Consider the following 14,100-nt stretch of genomic DNA (forward strand, 5'->3'; position numbering starts at 1 on the left):
GTCTAATGCCTTCATTCCCAGATGAATTCTCTTATTGCACACGGTGCAGTAAGCCTCAAAAATGTTGTCCGACACTGGTTTTAACCAATGCCGAAAAGACATTTTATCCATCCACTCTGCGTTGAACTTGCATTTCCCCATGTTCCCAGCATGAATTAGCTACCTGCTTGCCTTGTCATTTGTGGTCTTTGTCTGTATTGTGATGCTGTAGCTCGCTTCTTCTTCTTGGATTTTCTTCTTCTTCTTCTTCTTCTTCTTCTTTTTTTTAAAACCGGCGGTTGGCATCCAGCGTATTTGTGCATTGACGAGAAATGCAATACTGAGAAGTAACATACAGCCCAATTTTTAAGACCCAGATATTAAAATTCAAAACATTCAAGTCTTTTTAAAGTATTATTTCCAAATTCATAAATTCAATGCTTTTAAGACTTTTTAAGACCCCGCGGGAACCCTGGAGAGAAGGTGAGTTTTGAGGTGTAATTTGAAACTGTCCAAAGTCGAGGAGTTACGGATTTCAGACGGGAGAGAGTTCCAGAGGGAGGGGGCAGCCACGCTGAAGGCTCTATCCCGAAAAGTTCTGCGCTTGGTCTGAGGGATGGAAAGGAGACCAACAGCAGACAACCACAGGTTCTGGTATGGAGTGTGTTGGTGCATGAGCTCAGGCGGAGTCAGGCGGAACCCAGGCCATGTGGGACACGAGCAGGTCAGACAAAACTGGTGGACTCACTGACTAGATGCTCCTAAATGAGATGGTTCGCCTGTTGAGCAGTGTGCGCGCACACATGCACGCACACACGGTAATTTAGACACCAGTTCAATTACCCCCAAAACAATTTATGCTGTAATTTTAGTTAACCGGCCTTTTTTTGTTGCCCGATTTCCAGCGCCACCCAGTCTAATCTCCGCCTTAATTGAAAATAATTGTGGCGGAGAACGATTAGTCACAGCCAATGAGCGCTAACCGAGACCAAATAGAACAGACACGAGTAGGAAGCCACGTTCAGCAGCGAGGAGGCCTTTCATTTAGGATCCGTCAGCAGGCACTTAGCAGCATGAAGCTAATTGTGATGAAAGAAACATCTGGTAGGGTTTCATTTAATATAAATAGAATTATGTAATATAGCAGCTGAGTAATAAAAAGAACATCAGAAGGGAAAGAGGAAGCAATCAACATGTAAGCCAATCTAATCATTTGAGAAATTGCAACAGAGTCAAAAATATTGACCCCAAATGGAAGGGTGTGGTCCTACAAAACTTGGAAAATTAATTTGTAAGAAGAAAAAGGAAGTAGTAGTAGTAGTAGTAGTAGTAGATTTTAAAAGCTGACAAGGATTTGGCTTTAAATTGGTTTCATCTATTCAAGTTTTTTTTTTTTTTTCTTACGTCAGTGAGACATTTTACACGTGTTGTAATGCAATATCGAAAAAAGCTCCCGCACACTGCTCGACTCTCTTCCTTTTTAAAAAAAAAAATATTATTACCAAAATGCAATAACAATAATAATAATAATAATAATAATAATAATAATAATAATAATAGAGCAGTGTGCAGGAGCTTTTTTCGATATTGTCTTATATTGTCTTATATTGTCTTACATTATATTGTCTCTTGAGTGGTGCCTCTCTTTTTGAGAGTGCTGAGAATTCTTTAGGATTTTGGAAGACACGTGTTGTAATTAAAATGTGAATTGTTTTTTTTTTTAAATTTCTCACCTTTGGATATTTAGTTCGAGACAGGGCTGCACTCACCTTTGCAGCTTTAAGCATGTGATGTGGCTGGGGGAGGAGAGAGGCGGGACGTCGGTAATTGCGCACAGGAGAGCGCGACCTGCGGCCATAAAGTTGCGGAGAGGGAGAAGCTGCGGACAATTCCTGCCTGTGTCCCAGTCTGTCCAGGTGAGTTCTAGATGCTGCTTCTCAGTTTGTAACCCGTGATGCCTCGCACTCCTGTTGCTTTGTATCTGTTACCACGCGAGCTCTGGGTTTCGTTCCCTGACCCCCGCTTTAAAAAAAGAAATAAAGTTCAAGAAAAAACGTAATTGTAACCGTTTAATTAGCAGCAGCTGCGACGCTCATAGACTTTTAATGAGCATGCAGCTCAGCCGAAGGGAACACGTGCGTTTATCGGCGATTATCCCGTCTAATTAAGAGAATGTGACACACCTGCGCGCACACGCAGGTAGCGGACAACCAGCGACGCTGCATTATTGAAGCGAGAGACGGAGACTCTTTAAGAATAATAAGTGACAGTACTACTATTGAGAGACTCTTCTTACAAACCCTGCATGAAACCGCCACCACTTGCATCTTGTTATCCGTCCTGCCAACATCGTTTTTTTCCCCCCTCCATTCCAGCAGGAGGTGAACTGACTGACCCCAACCCCCTTCACCCCCACCTGCTGCTGCTTCTCAGGTGTCTGGTGGTGGAGGCAAGCGGTGGATAACAAAAGCACTTGTAGTACCAGAGAGCTTCTCCTAGTCATAGGTCAGAGGAGGGAGTGAAGAGGGCTGATATGTTAACAACTGTGGCTGTTAAGTGGTTGGCACGTTCTACATGTTTATACACATTATGGTAAGATAGGTTCTGCCCTTTCCCCCAGCACCTTAGAGTGCAGGGTGACGGATGGATTTAGCTTCAGCTCAACTCTGTGAGTCCGTTCAGAAGCCACATGGTGGCTCAGTGCAAGGGAGTTAACTGAAAGTAAACAACCAAACTGTAACTGCTAAATTTTGCAGATTATGCCTTTATTGAGTTGTTGGAGTAGTTGTTGTTTGAAAACGGCAGTTTTTTTGCCTGGTTTTGGAGGTGGAGTTTCTTGGGAGTCTTTCAGGTTTTCATCCTGCAGCAGCAACTCCTGACTCGACTTGCAGGCGAGAGCACCAGGATGAGATAGTGCTAAAATGAGTCAGCGGGTTATTTAAAAATAAAAAATAAAAAATGTCCCTGAACTTCTGATTTTTGCCCCTGCAGAATTCACCTCCCGCTGCTTCAACACACCAGATGTCTCCCAAGCTCCAAGAGGCCATGGAGGGCCTCATCTCCGTATTTCACTCCTACTCGGCCAACGAGGGAGACAAGTACAAGCTGAGCAAAGCGGAGCTAAAGACGCTGCTGCAGGGCGAGCTGGCCTGCCTACTGGCGGTAAGTCAGTGACTCGTGACTCTTTTCAGGGAGTCTGAGCCGATTTGCAGCACAAAGAAATGTCTTTAAACCTAAACACGAGAGCTTAGATCATTGTAGTGTTCCACAAAATGTGGACCAGTGTAGTTACTATAAGGCCAGCTTGAGGTGCTGTGTATGTGTCAGTGGGTTGCAGCATAACTCTGAACAGTGGCATCTTGAATGTCGCTGATTGATTAATTATTCATCAGAATTCCAAAAGTCAAACAAAAGGCGACACTGCTCCGGTTCTGGCAGTGGGTGGATTCGGGTTGACAGCTGGGATGAGGCCAGATCTGGAACTCTGACCAGCGTGCATCGTGCTGGCCAATGTACAGGCTGAGAACAAGAGTCTCTTCTCTCTTGTTAGAAGCGAACCGGCCGTACAGTATTCAGCAGGAGCGGAATACAAATTAAGCAATCGGCAGCCTCAGGAGGCAAAGGAGGCCGAGCATGGGTGTGCCTACCCTTTAAAAACAAAGAAGGCATCCATCCTGCATTACTATTGCACCTCAAAAATCTGCTATTTTCTAGGTATTTGTTGATCTTGCAGACAATTTATTGCAAACCTCAACCACCAGGTGGCGACACCTCTGATCAACAGTCTTTTTTGAGACTTTGTGTTTACTCTCCAGCCCATCAACTCGACTTTTTTTTTCTTGTCTCCTTCCAGGCCTCCAAGGACCCTATGGTGGTGGACAAGATCATGAAGGACCTGGACGAGAATCAGGACGGCCAGGTGGACTTCCAGGAGTTTGTGGTCCTGGTGGCGGCACTGACCGTGGCCTGCAATGAGTTCTTTGTGGACTTGGACAAGAACAAGGCCGTCTCTTGAGTTGCACTTCGCTGAATGGGCCGCCTCATGGTGTTGTGTAATGTCCTTAATTAAAATTAAAGATCAAATCGAACCATGATATCATCTCAGCTCCTTTTGTCTCCATCCTTAAAGAAAATGCTGTGCGACCATAAGGAGACGGTAAGAGCTGTGACGTCATGCATCACTCCGATTAAAGAAGAATAGTGCTGCACACCGCAGGCTGTTTCCTACTGGAGCCATCAGGAGGAACCTTTTGAAATTAGTGTTTTTTGTTTCTATAGGGAAGCAAGCAGCAAAGAGTGAAAATGACTTGCGCAGTGAAACGGAAACCACTCTAGAAATCAGCCCTCAGACGTCACCAACGGTTGACTGTTTCTCCCTAGTTATTGGCCACTCACTGGGTGGTGTCTAGGTATGTTTCGGTTTGTTTTTCCCTCCCCCACTCTACATGTGAACGGTCCAACAAAAGCATCCATTTTAGGTAACAGGAGGCTGCAAACGGAGGGATAAATGCACCCCTTGTGGTGTGATCCTACATGCTTGTCAAATGGGAAACGTGATGTCATCATGAGCCTCCTTCGGCTCCTCCTCTTCCAGCCAGGAGGATAAAGCTAAGGATGATTCTCCTCAGTTGCCACGGCGATGTGCCAGAAAAGGTGCAGCACTTTTTATTTTATTTATTTTCAAATTTATTTGTACCACTCCATGTCTGGCCAAGCTCAGACATGAGAGCCCTGCTGAGGTCACCACTGACCTCGTCTTCTAAGGAGAGTTTACATTCCGAACCAGGGGCAAAAAAAAGGGGGAGAGGGGGGGAACAGGAACCTTCCATTGTCCTACACAACAAAGTGCAGCAGAAACTCGACACGCTGTGTGCCACACAAACACACACACACAGACCCCGGCAAGGCTTCATAAATTATAAAGCTGCAGCTTTATTGAGACCCACGAGCTAATCTGAGCCTCAAACGGCATCTTACATTTTTCAGGTCTGATTGATCTTGTTAATCTGTTGATTGATTGTGAACAATAAGGCGAGAAAGAAGATCAGCTGATTGGCTGATGCAATTCTCATTTCTCTCTCATTCTCATTTCAATTACAGCAAACTCATCAAGAAACTGCATCTTTATATTAATGCCACTTTTTTTCTCTCAAATTTCTGTCACAATTTATCAAAAGCAACTATAATCATGTGAATACAGCCATCTTGGCAATGTCTGTCTGACGTGTGGCACCACCTACATTTATTATTGCTGATGTTGGAGGAGGACTGGAAATGATATATGAAAAATAAAACTTTTTTTCATATCATATATATAAGTTTTTGTGGAACTTTCTTTGTTTTTTGTTTTTTCCTTGGGTCCTTGAAGTGTTTTTTCTTTCATAGTATTACCTTATCTGACCTGCAGAGGGCGACAAAGACCTTACGGTGGCTGCTGCTCGGACTCTTTTCACTGCATACTTGCACTGTGTGCAGCGCTCTGATGACTGTTTATTATTTTGCCCTCCAGAAGAAATGTTTAGTTGAGGAAAGGAGAAGAAGTAAATGGGGCAGAAAGGAAAGTTTCCAGAGAGCATCAAACCGGGCAAACATCAACGTCATCAACAACAGCAACAACAGCCCGCACGCGCGCAGGCACACACACTCACGCCCACACATATACTGTACTGTATATCCTGGCTTCACAGTTGGAGCCACTGTCATTGGAAGATGCGTCAAATCCTAATATTTTAGCCATTGAAGAAGACATTTCAATTAAAAATTTAAAGATGGAACATTTCATTTTTATGAATGTTTAGGGGCGGGTGTCGATGTCGACTCCAAACATTGCCAACAAGACAAAAGTGTTCATTGATCTGCTGCTGAGATGAAGGACAGGAAGTGGTTAAAAATTGAGATTTAAAGGGGTAAAAAATATAAATAATTCTAATTATTTTTTTTAGATTTATTAAATGTATTTAAAAATTAAAAAATGTTGATTATTTTTTAGAATTTTTCATTTAATGTATATTTATTAATGTATCAATTTAATGGAAGTCATTCATCAGCAAAATCAGTGTTGAGACTGAAACCCTGTGTGTGTTTGTTCACTGTGAAAGATCTTAACGTGCTTATGTGTATACCTGGCCAGAGGGCGACACCTGTGGGAGTCCGCTCCCTCTCCTTATCACACGACCCTAGCCCCCCCTCTACACAGGAGATTGTTGTGTAACCTGTGCGGAACCAGTGAAAACAGTGACAAAAAATTAGGAACACAAATGGCTGGTGCGTCTTTACGCAGCGGCAGCGAGTCCATGCGCCACGACAGTCACCAAGCAGCACATGCTTCACCTCAGCGCAGCCGGGTGTAGTGAGAGTAATCGGCAAATGAGGATGAGGGGACGTGGTGGGGGAAGCAGGAGTGCTCAGAACACCGCTAATGGTGACGGAGGGCGCGGGAATGAAAAAAATGGGGGAGGTAGTGGTCAACGTGCTACAAGCTGTGGGAGGAAACGCCCAGCCAGTGCCGGTGGAGGCAGCAGGGATGTTCGCGGTCAACCCTGTAAATTACAGTGATAAAGGCTGGGTCTGTTTGAGATATGTGGAAAATTATCAAAAGTGGATAAAACATTTTGATGAGCCTGTGGGGTATTGTGGAGACAGGGATCTGACATACAGACCCCTGACATCTGACATAATACAAAAAAAAAAAAAAAAAAAAAAACATTTACTCCTTTCACAAAGTTTGGGTCATACTGAAGATTTTTCTTAATTCCACTATGGTTTTATCTCTAACCAGTTTCAAGTCACAGCCATTTGAAATCTTGATATCAAAATTGAATATTTTCTTGAAAAAATTCTGGCGCTTAAAGAGTTAATACAGTTCAGGGTTGGGGTTAATCAGTTACCCCATTTATAAGATGGGCAATGTACGAACAACGTGCCTTGTAAGCTTTGTGCAGAGCAACATGATACCTAAGAGGGGACACAGGAATGCGCCCATCGTAAAATAGTGACCTTAGGTGACCTGCGGTACTAGGCCGAGAGAGGATCCAGCATCTCCCTCCCAAGCATCTCTATCTCTGATCTCAGCCTGCATCTGGGAACAAAGGCAACAGCAGGCTGGGATGCGGAGACCAGACAGTCAATCAGAGGAGGATGTAATCTGAGTGCGCTAGCAAAGTCAGTCAGACTTCAAGACCCGATAGCACTTGCTGATGTTAGGCTTGAACTTGACCCAGAGCTCTGTATACTTGTATTTTGAGCAGTGGGCAAGGTTTACTGTGATTGGGGAGCACCTGGTCAGTCTCCCCAAGACCTATAAAGCCGGCAGTCATCACCCAGCTGCTCTCTCTCCAGCATCCGACAGACCTGCTCCTCCATACATTTTTGTTAATCTTTTAGTTTGGAGCTTAGGCCTATCTAATTTCATTTCGCACTGTTCAACACTTGCATGCATCACACTAACATTTGCAAACAACAGCAGACACACTGACAAAGCCATAATACACATCCCATTTAGTTTTTGTGATTTATTTGAATAAATCAATATTATTTTGCATTGACCAACCGAGTGTTCCCTTTTGTCATGGCTTTTTAAGAGCCGAGTCGTGACAGTGTGTAATGAGAATAGGAATGGAGTGCCACCTCTCAAACAAAATATATTGAGTTAAACATTACGTTTTCTGTTCATTTACGTCTGCATGGCGGGTGTTCTGTTCTGGCACCCCTCGCCGGACAGTCACCTTCCCCCCGTGAAAAGTAGGACAAATTATTAGTTGGTTAATTTTGTTTCGAAGGTTTCTGATAGCAGCATTCCAACCGGAGCTACACAGTAGTGTGGCTCGCAGCACGGGATGTTTGCTGCTAACTGCGTTAGCATTAGCCCGTTGCCTGCACTTCATAAGTTCCGGTACGTCAAAAGCCCATTTTTTGTTCCCCCTTGTACACGAAATTGGTCTCGATAGTCAGTTGGTAGTCGTGTGTGTTTCATGGTAACATTTGAATGTGTGTGTTTTGCGTTATTTTGAAGCATGAGTGGACGTTTGCTGCTAGCTGCGTTAGCATTAGCCCGCCGCCTGCACTTCGTAAGTACGTCAAAAAGCACATTTTTTGTAGTAGCCCGTGAACTGGGACAGTATGGTGTTCCAAAGGAGACTGTAACATCTCTTGGGAATAGTCTATACGAGCAGAGCCCTATGCACAGGGCATTACATGAAAAGGGGCATTTAACTACGCAGCACAAAAGGCTGAAATATTACAAGTCACACTATGACTATGTTGAACCTGTTGAAGTCTGTCTTGGATGCAATTGCAGTGGCCAGAAGAGGCACTATCATTACATCCCAATACTGGAAACCCTCAAAGTCATTCTGAAACAGCAAGGTTTAGATCAGCACAGTCCTAGTTCTAATTTTGAAGATGATGTACTCTGTGATGTCACTGATGGGTGGGCCATCAAATCCAATGCCATGTTTTCCTCAGACCCAGACTGTTTAAAGGTAATGCTGTTTCAGGATGCTTTTGAGGTGGCTAACCCACTCGGATCTGCCAAGACAAAGCATAAAGTATTGGCTGTCTACTTCAACTCTTGGAAATTTTCATCCACACCAATGATCAACTGTTGATCAAATACAGTTGGCATTACTCTGTGTAGAGAAAGATTGTAAATATTTTGGAATGGATAAGATTTTCAATAACCTAGTGTCAGACTTGTGTGAGCTGGAGGAAAGGGGTATATCTTTTAATGGAAAGATATATAAAGGCACTGTTGCATGCATAATAGGAGATAATCTGGGCTCCCACATGATTGGTGGCTTTACAGAAAATTTCAGCTCAGCTCAATATTTCTGCAGATACTGTTTGGCAACAAAAAGTGAATTTCAGTCGAACCCTCTCACAGTTTTCACTCATAGAAATCCAGCTGATCATAATGAGGCTGTGCGGTTTCTGGAAAGTAACGATGAAGTAGACACTCATCACAGTGTTAAATGTGACAGTGTTTTCAACAAACTGTCCAACGTTCATGTGTGTCAGCCAGGCTTACCAGCTTGTTTAGCTCATGATCTGTTTGAGGGGGTAGTAGATTATGATTTAGCATTGTTTTTGCAGTTCTTAATCAGAACACAAAAGTGGTTCAGTTATGAGGTTCTTAATGAAAGAATCAAAAAATTTCCTGGTGAAAGCAGCGACAAGCTAAACACTATTCCCACTACAGGAGCAAAGCTTGGAGGGCATGCAGCCCAAAACAGGTGGCTTTTGAGATTCTTGCCTGATTTGGTGCACAACACAATTGAAGATGCTAATAATGAAGTATGGGGACTGGTACGACTTCTGAGGGAGCTTGTTGAATTTGTCTGTGCACCTCGGCTCTCAGAGTCGCAGATTGTTTTTATGAAGGGACAGATTGAACTTTATGTGGAATTGAGGCAAGAGTTATTTCCAAGAGTTAAACTTAGTTAGACCGACTGTTGCGGCGAACGCTCGTGGCGTCAATTTTGACCCAGAACAATTAATTGGCCACCCGCATGCACCCAGCGGATATAAGTGGAGCGCGCCAGCAGGGGCGGGGCACAGCGAGCGAGAGCGAGGACGCCAGACTGGAGGAGACATTTGTCGGAGCAAAACCGTGCACGGAGCTGTGCAAAGTGCAACCGAACTTTTTAGACTGAACAGACAGCCGGTAAGACCACCAGCCATGCTGTTTAAAGACTGCTACGACTGCTACATGTTGCACCTGCGCCACATCGCTCTTGTTCCCAGCACCGGCGCAGGAGGACACGTGGGGGTGAATTGTTTGTTGTGACTTGTTTACTGTGAAGCAAATGGGGCATGTAGATTGTTGCACTTCTTTAGATTGAATTAAAATCTCACTGCTGCTCGGTAAACATAATTAATAAATAGAATAGGTAAACTTAATAGTTAATAATTACACCTAATTGGTGACTAAATTAATTGATTAAACTTTATTTATTTATTATTAAATATCCATTGTAAATCGTAGTATATGGTGTGACTAATGTGTTGAATCGGTTGAGCAAATTTAACTTGTTTCTTTTGGTTTTTGGTTAAAGGTTTTTCACCTGTACATGCGTGGGGGCAGGGATCAAAAAGAGAAAATAAAGAATGAAACCTGCAACAAAGTCCTGTGTTTGAGTGAAGCCCAGCAGAAACATTCGAGTTCGGTGCCTTTCCTCTCAAGTGTGGGAAATGCGCAGTTCAGAAGGAGGAGAACACTTGACAACCACTATCTGCTTCACTATGCACACTTGACTTTACAATTTGGCCCACTCATTGGACACACTTGGACAATGCGCTTTGAATCAAAACATTCTTTTTTTAAAAGGTGCATTAGGGCAAGTAAGAACTTCATAAATGTAACTAAGGGCGTTTACCCACTAGCCCTGTGCGGCTAGTGCCAGCCCTTCACGGTACGGGACAGCTCGGTTGAAAGGTATTTCCATAAGCCCGACTAGTACCTGAGCGTGGGCGGAGTCACGGTTGCAAGGCGAACCGGAGGTTTTTTTGTGCCTCCCGTGTCCCGGAAACCATAGGATTTACTTTTTGTATTAACCATGGTTTTGTTTTGTTTTGTACAAGACATTTTCATAGGCTTAGAATTATTTTGTTTCATACTGTTGACTTGTATCAAAACACTGTCCTAGAAGAGAAAATGTAGACGCTGAAACGATCACCTTGAGTCTCACAGTCGTTTATTATTAGACAAGAATATCCGCACAACTTAAGTCCACACAAAGCACAAAACAGCAACAACTCTATTCGACCGGCGTTAACAAGCGAGCAGCGTTTAAAAATCGCTATAGGGAGTGAAACTTACGAAACTTGCGAGCCAAAATCGCCGCCTCTTAAGTTTCACTGCCAGCGAACGCAACACAAGCAGAGCACGGAGTTAGCGGTGGTGGCTAGCGGTTTATCGACACAATTTAACGGCTCTACTTTGCAAATAGCCTTCAAACTAAAGTTGCTTGATGTTACAAAACACATTTACAGTCCTCAAGCATGTTTTCAAATATCGTCGTGGCCGACTATTCTGTCGTCGTCCACCGGCCGAGTCGAGCCCGTCTCACTCCCGTTGGCCACCGCATCGGTGTTCCATCACATCCGAATTAGGCTGAACAAACCTCCAACATTTTCTCTGTTCGTTCCACTCCGACTGTTGTAGTCCTTGGTGCTTCGGTAGTCGCTTGGCATTTTTATTTTTTTATTTCTCCGGACACTGTTTCGCTGTACAGCGACGGCCACCGGCTGCGAAACCAGGAAGGCTTTTCATTGCGTGTCGCTCCGTCCGTCCAGCTCTCTATGAGCTTTTTCTTCGGCCACAGACAACAGAAACGTCTGTAGTTCTACGTTCGCCCATGGTACAGTTTCATAATGTTTTCAGTTTTTAATACGGGAAACTGTAAAAATCCACACGCGGGGCATTTAAAAAATGGCGGTTTTGGTCTTTCGTGAGAGACTGCCTTTGGCTTTCGTCAAAACTTTTACCTAATCAGTGCCCTGCACGTTGCTACGTCACCCATACGGTGTCAGCTCCGCTCGCTTCGAACTCCAAGGAGGCAGGTACCAAAATCGGAACCCCTGGGATTGGGGCCCGTGGAAATGCGTCAATACCGACCCGTACCGTACCGAGATGTTACCGAGGGCGCCTGTGGGTAAACGCCCTAAGTCTCTGTCTGAACGGCACCAGTTGCTTCAGGCTTATCAGTCCTGCGGTACCTTGTTTAGTCCCCAGGTTCATGTCTCAGACTCAACACGGTTCTATCCAGAGCTCTATGACCAGAACATAAAGACAGTGGTTGAAGAATTTGATTTGAACTCAAGTAACTCAGTTGTCACAGAGAGAGTGCAGGTTAAAGGCACTACATACGCAAATGGAATGCTGGTCTTACTGAGCTATGCCAAAGGACAACTGCAGTTAGGACAAATAGCAAGCATTTTTGTAAAAAAAAAATGAAACTACTGTCCTACTTTTGCTTCGGGGGAAAACTGCCAGCTTGGACTCTATAAACTTAATGAAAATGCTTCTGACCTGTTCAGTTGCCATGATTTAAACAAACTTGATGATTATCATCCACTTTCTTCTTACCAGAGAGGCACGAGCTGCTCATTCCTCTTAAACACACACCAACATGGAACTTGTGAAAAACTATGTCAAGAAAGCAATGCCATCACTCAGTAGCGATCAGATGGATACACTCATGGCTAAACTGGAGGAATTAGGAGTTCTCTCTGTAGATGACCTGAGCCTTGTGGACCCGGAGGACATTAAAGACACTCTGCCATTTATTCAGTGCAAAAGATTCGTCAGAGCTGTCAAAGCATTGGAAGCAGGTGAGTTTTTGCCCCTCTGTTTTAACGCAAGTTTTCTGAAACTACAACTGTTTATTCAAAAAATGCCCCCCCCCCCCCCCCCAAAAAAAAAGGTTGCCATCAGCTGTACATGGCAATAACTTCTCTATAATTGGTTTTCATAAATGGGTCCATTTGTATTCCTGGTGGACCCAAACCGGACATTGAGGACCAGTGTATTAATTGATTCGTAACAATCGTGATGTTAATTTATGGAGAATTGTGTCATGTCATCCATAGATTCACAGGCTCCACCGCAGTTCACCAGGCCTGGCCCCTCATCAACACCTCAGCCACAGAGGTTTCAGCTGCCCTCAACACCACCTGAGACAGCCGACTCCCCATCCCAAGACACATATTCTGTACCATGGCACAAATTTTTGCTCAAAAGTCATAGATGAGTTGCGTGAAAAGAAGTACATAATGGGGAAAGACAGACAAGAGATGGTTCGGATCATCACTGAAGATTACCTCAGAAGTTCCTATTGGTCGGATTGGCCTCGCTTCACCGCCATTCATCGCCACTCACCTCCACTGTGCTGTGGCTAGCAGCTTCTGTGCCTGCCAGGTAAGTTGGTAGCCTGTTGCACACAAATAAAACATGCTAAATATTTTAGGCTACAACCTGGCGTACATTCTGCACTACCGGAGAAGACGGCGTCACCGGGTTTGGGTGCACGACATCCTCCGGCGCCGCGAGTGTCGTGTTATTGAATAACATACGCATGAGTCCAACTGTGCTTTATAACGTGGATTGTTTTTATTGGGCTTTTTCACCGGTCCCTCGTCTGTCTCACCCTCTACTCTGGTAGCATGTTGTTAACTCCCCTCACGCACCTTGCTGACGTCACCTTATATTGACAATCACACCACATCTCCCCTTTCTAGAATCATTGGGTAGACTGCCAATGATTCAACAGACCTTGAGGGTTATTCTGCCTCGTGGTTGAAAGGTCTGCTCCTGTCTGTACCCATCCCAGACAATCAAGCACACACACAATATTTAGCCTTGGCTTAAACAATCCACTTCAAAATCAAATAACTCAACCAACCATCCCCGTTCTAGTCCTTGTTCTAAACCCTGCAGCTGACTCACCAAACATTTACATTGCAAAAACATAGCATGCATCACATTTCCTTTTCAATTCCACTTTTCTTATTTTTTTTTATTTATTTACTTATTTTTTGAGTCTTTAGTAACGTCTCTCGGTAGACAAAATTATAAGTTCAACCTAGTTGGTATCACCACAGCCCTCCCAGACCTGGTTCTGAGAGTAGGGGTGGATGGCGGGTCTGGAAGATTCTGCTGCGGCGGTTCTTCTGTCGGTTGATCTAGAACGCCTCTCAGGGAAGACTTCCCTGGAACGGGGCAACTCTGCTCTGGCGAGGCTCTCATGGGAATGAGATGACAAAGGTTCCGTCTGATGGTCCCGTGGGGTCCCTCCACCAGATACGATCGTGGGGTGGTGTGACTTTTAATGATGGCTCCTGCTGTTCCTTGATCCTTGATCCACACATCCTGTCCCGGTTCAAGTGTCTTAAGGTGCTGCGCACGGTGCCGCTGGTTATAGCGTTGTGCATCTTTTGTCCTCTTCTCACCTTCTTTCAGCATAACCGCTTCACGATCTGGAATAGCTGGACTTAGCAAGGCAGGAAGGATGGGCACTGTTGTCTGAAGCCTCCTTGCCATGAGCAGCTGAGCTGGACTATACCCATTCTCCAAAGGGGTAGTCCTGTAAGCGAGTAAAGCCAGATAGGGGTCATCTGCTTTCT

General features: G+C 44.4%; 1 protein-coding gene across 1 annotated transcript; it reads left to right on the top strand.

Annotated features, from left to right (window-relative positions):
* Positions 1–2,949: 2,949 nt before the first annotated feature.
* On the top strand, positions 2,950–4,079 carry s100a1 (S100 calcium binding protein A1). The gene is made up of 2 exons (XM_076030118.1): positions 2,950–3,141; positions 3,833–4,079. Exons 1-2 carry the CDS (start codon positions 3,001–3,003, stop codon positions 3,992–3,994), a joined length of 303 nt encoding a protein of 100 aa, XP_075886233.1. The 5' UTR covers positions 2,950–3,000; the 3' UTR covers positions 3,995–4,079.
* Positions 4,080–14,100: the final 10,021 nt, after the last annotated feature.

This window comes from Nelusetta ayraudi, unplaced genomic scaffold, assembly GCF_046127955.1.
Source record: "Nelusetta ayraudi isolate G7.1 ecotype Tasmania unplaced genomic scaffold, CSIRO-AGI_Nayr_v1 ptg000003l, whole genome shotgun sequence".
NCBI lineage: Eukaryota > Metazoa > Chordata > Actinopteri > Tetraodontiformes > Monacanthidae > Nelusetta > Nelusetta ayraudi.

Excerpts from the sequence above, each read along its gene's own strand:
- s100a1 (XM_076030118.1), top strand. The coding sequence starts at position 3,001 with ATGTCTCCCAAGCTCCAAGAGGCCATGGAGGGCCTCATCTCCGTATTT. Across the intron at positions 3,142-3,832 it reads AGCTGGCCTGCCTACTGGCG|GCCTCCAAGGACCCTATGGT; the intron begins GTAAGTCAGTGA and ends GTCTCCTTCCAG.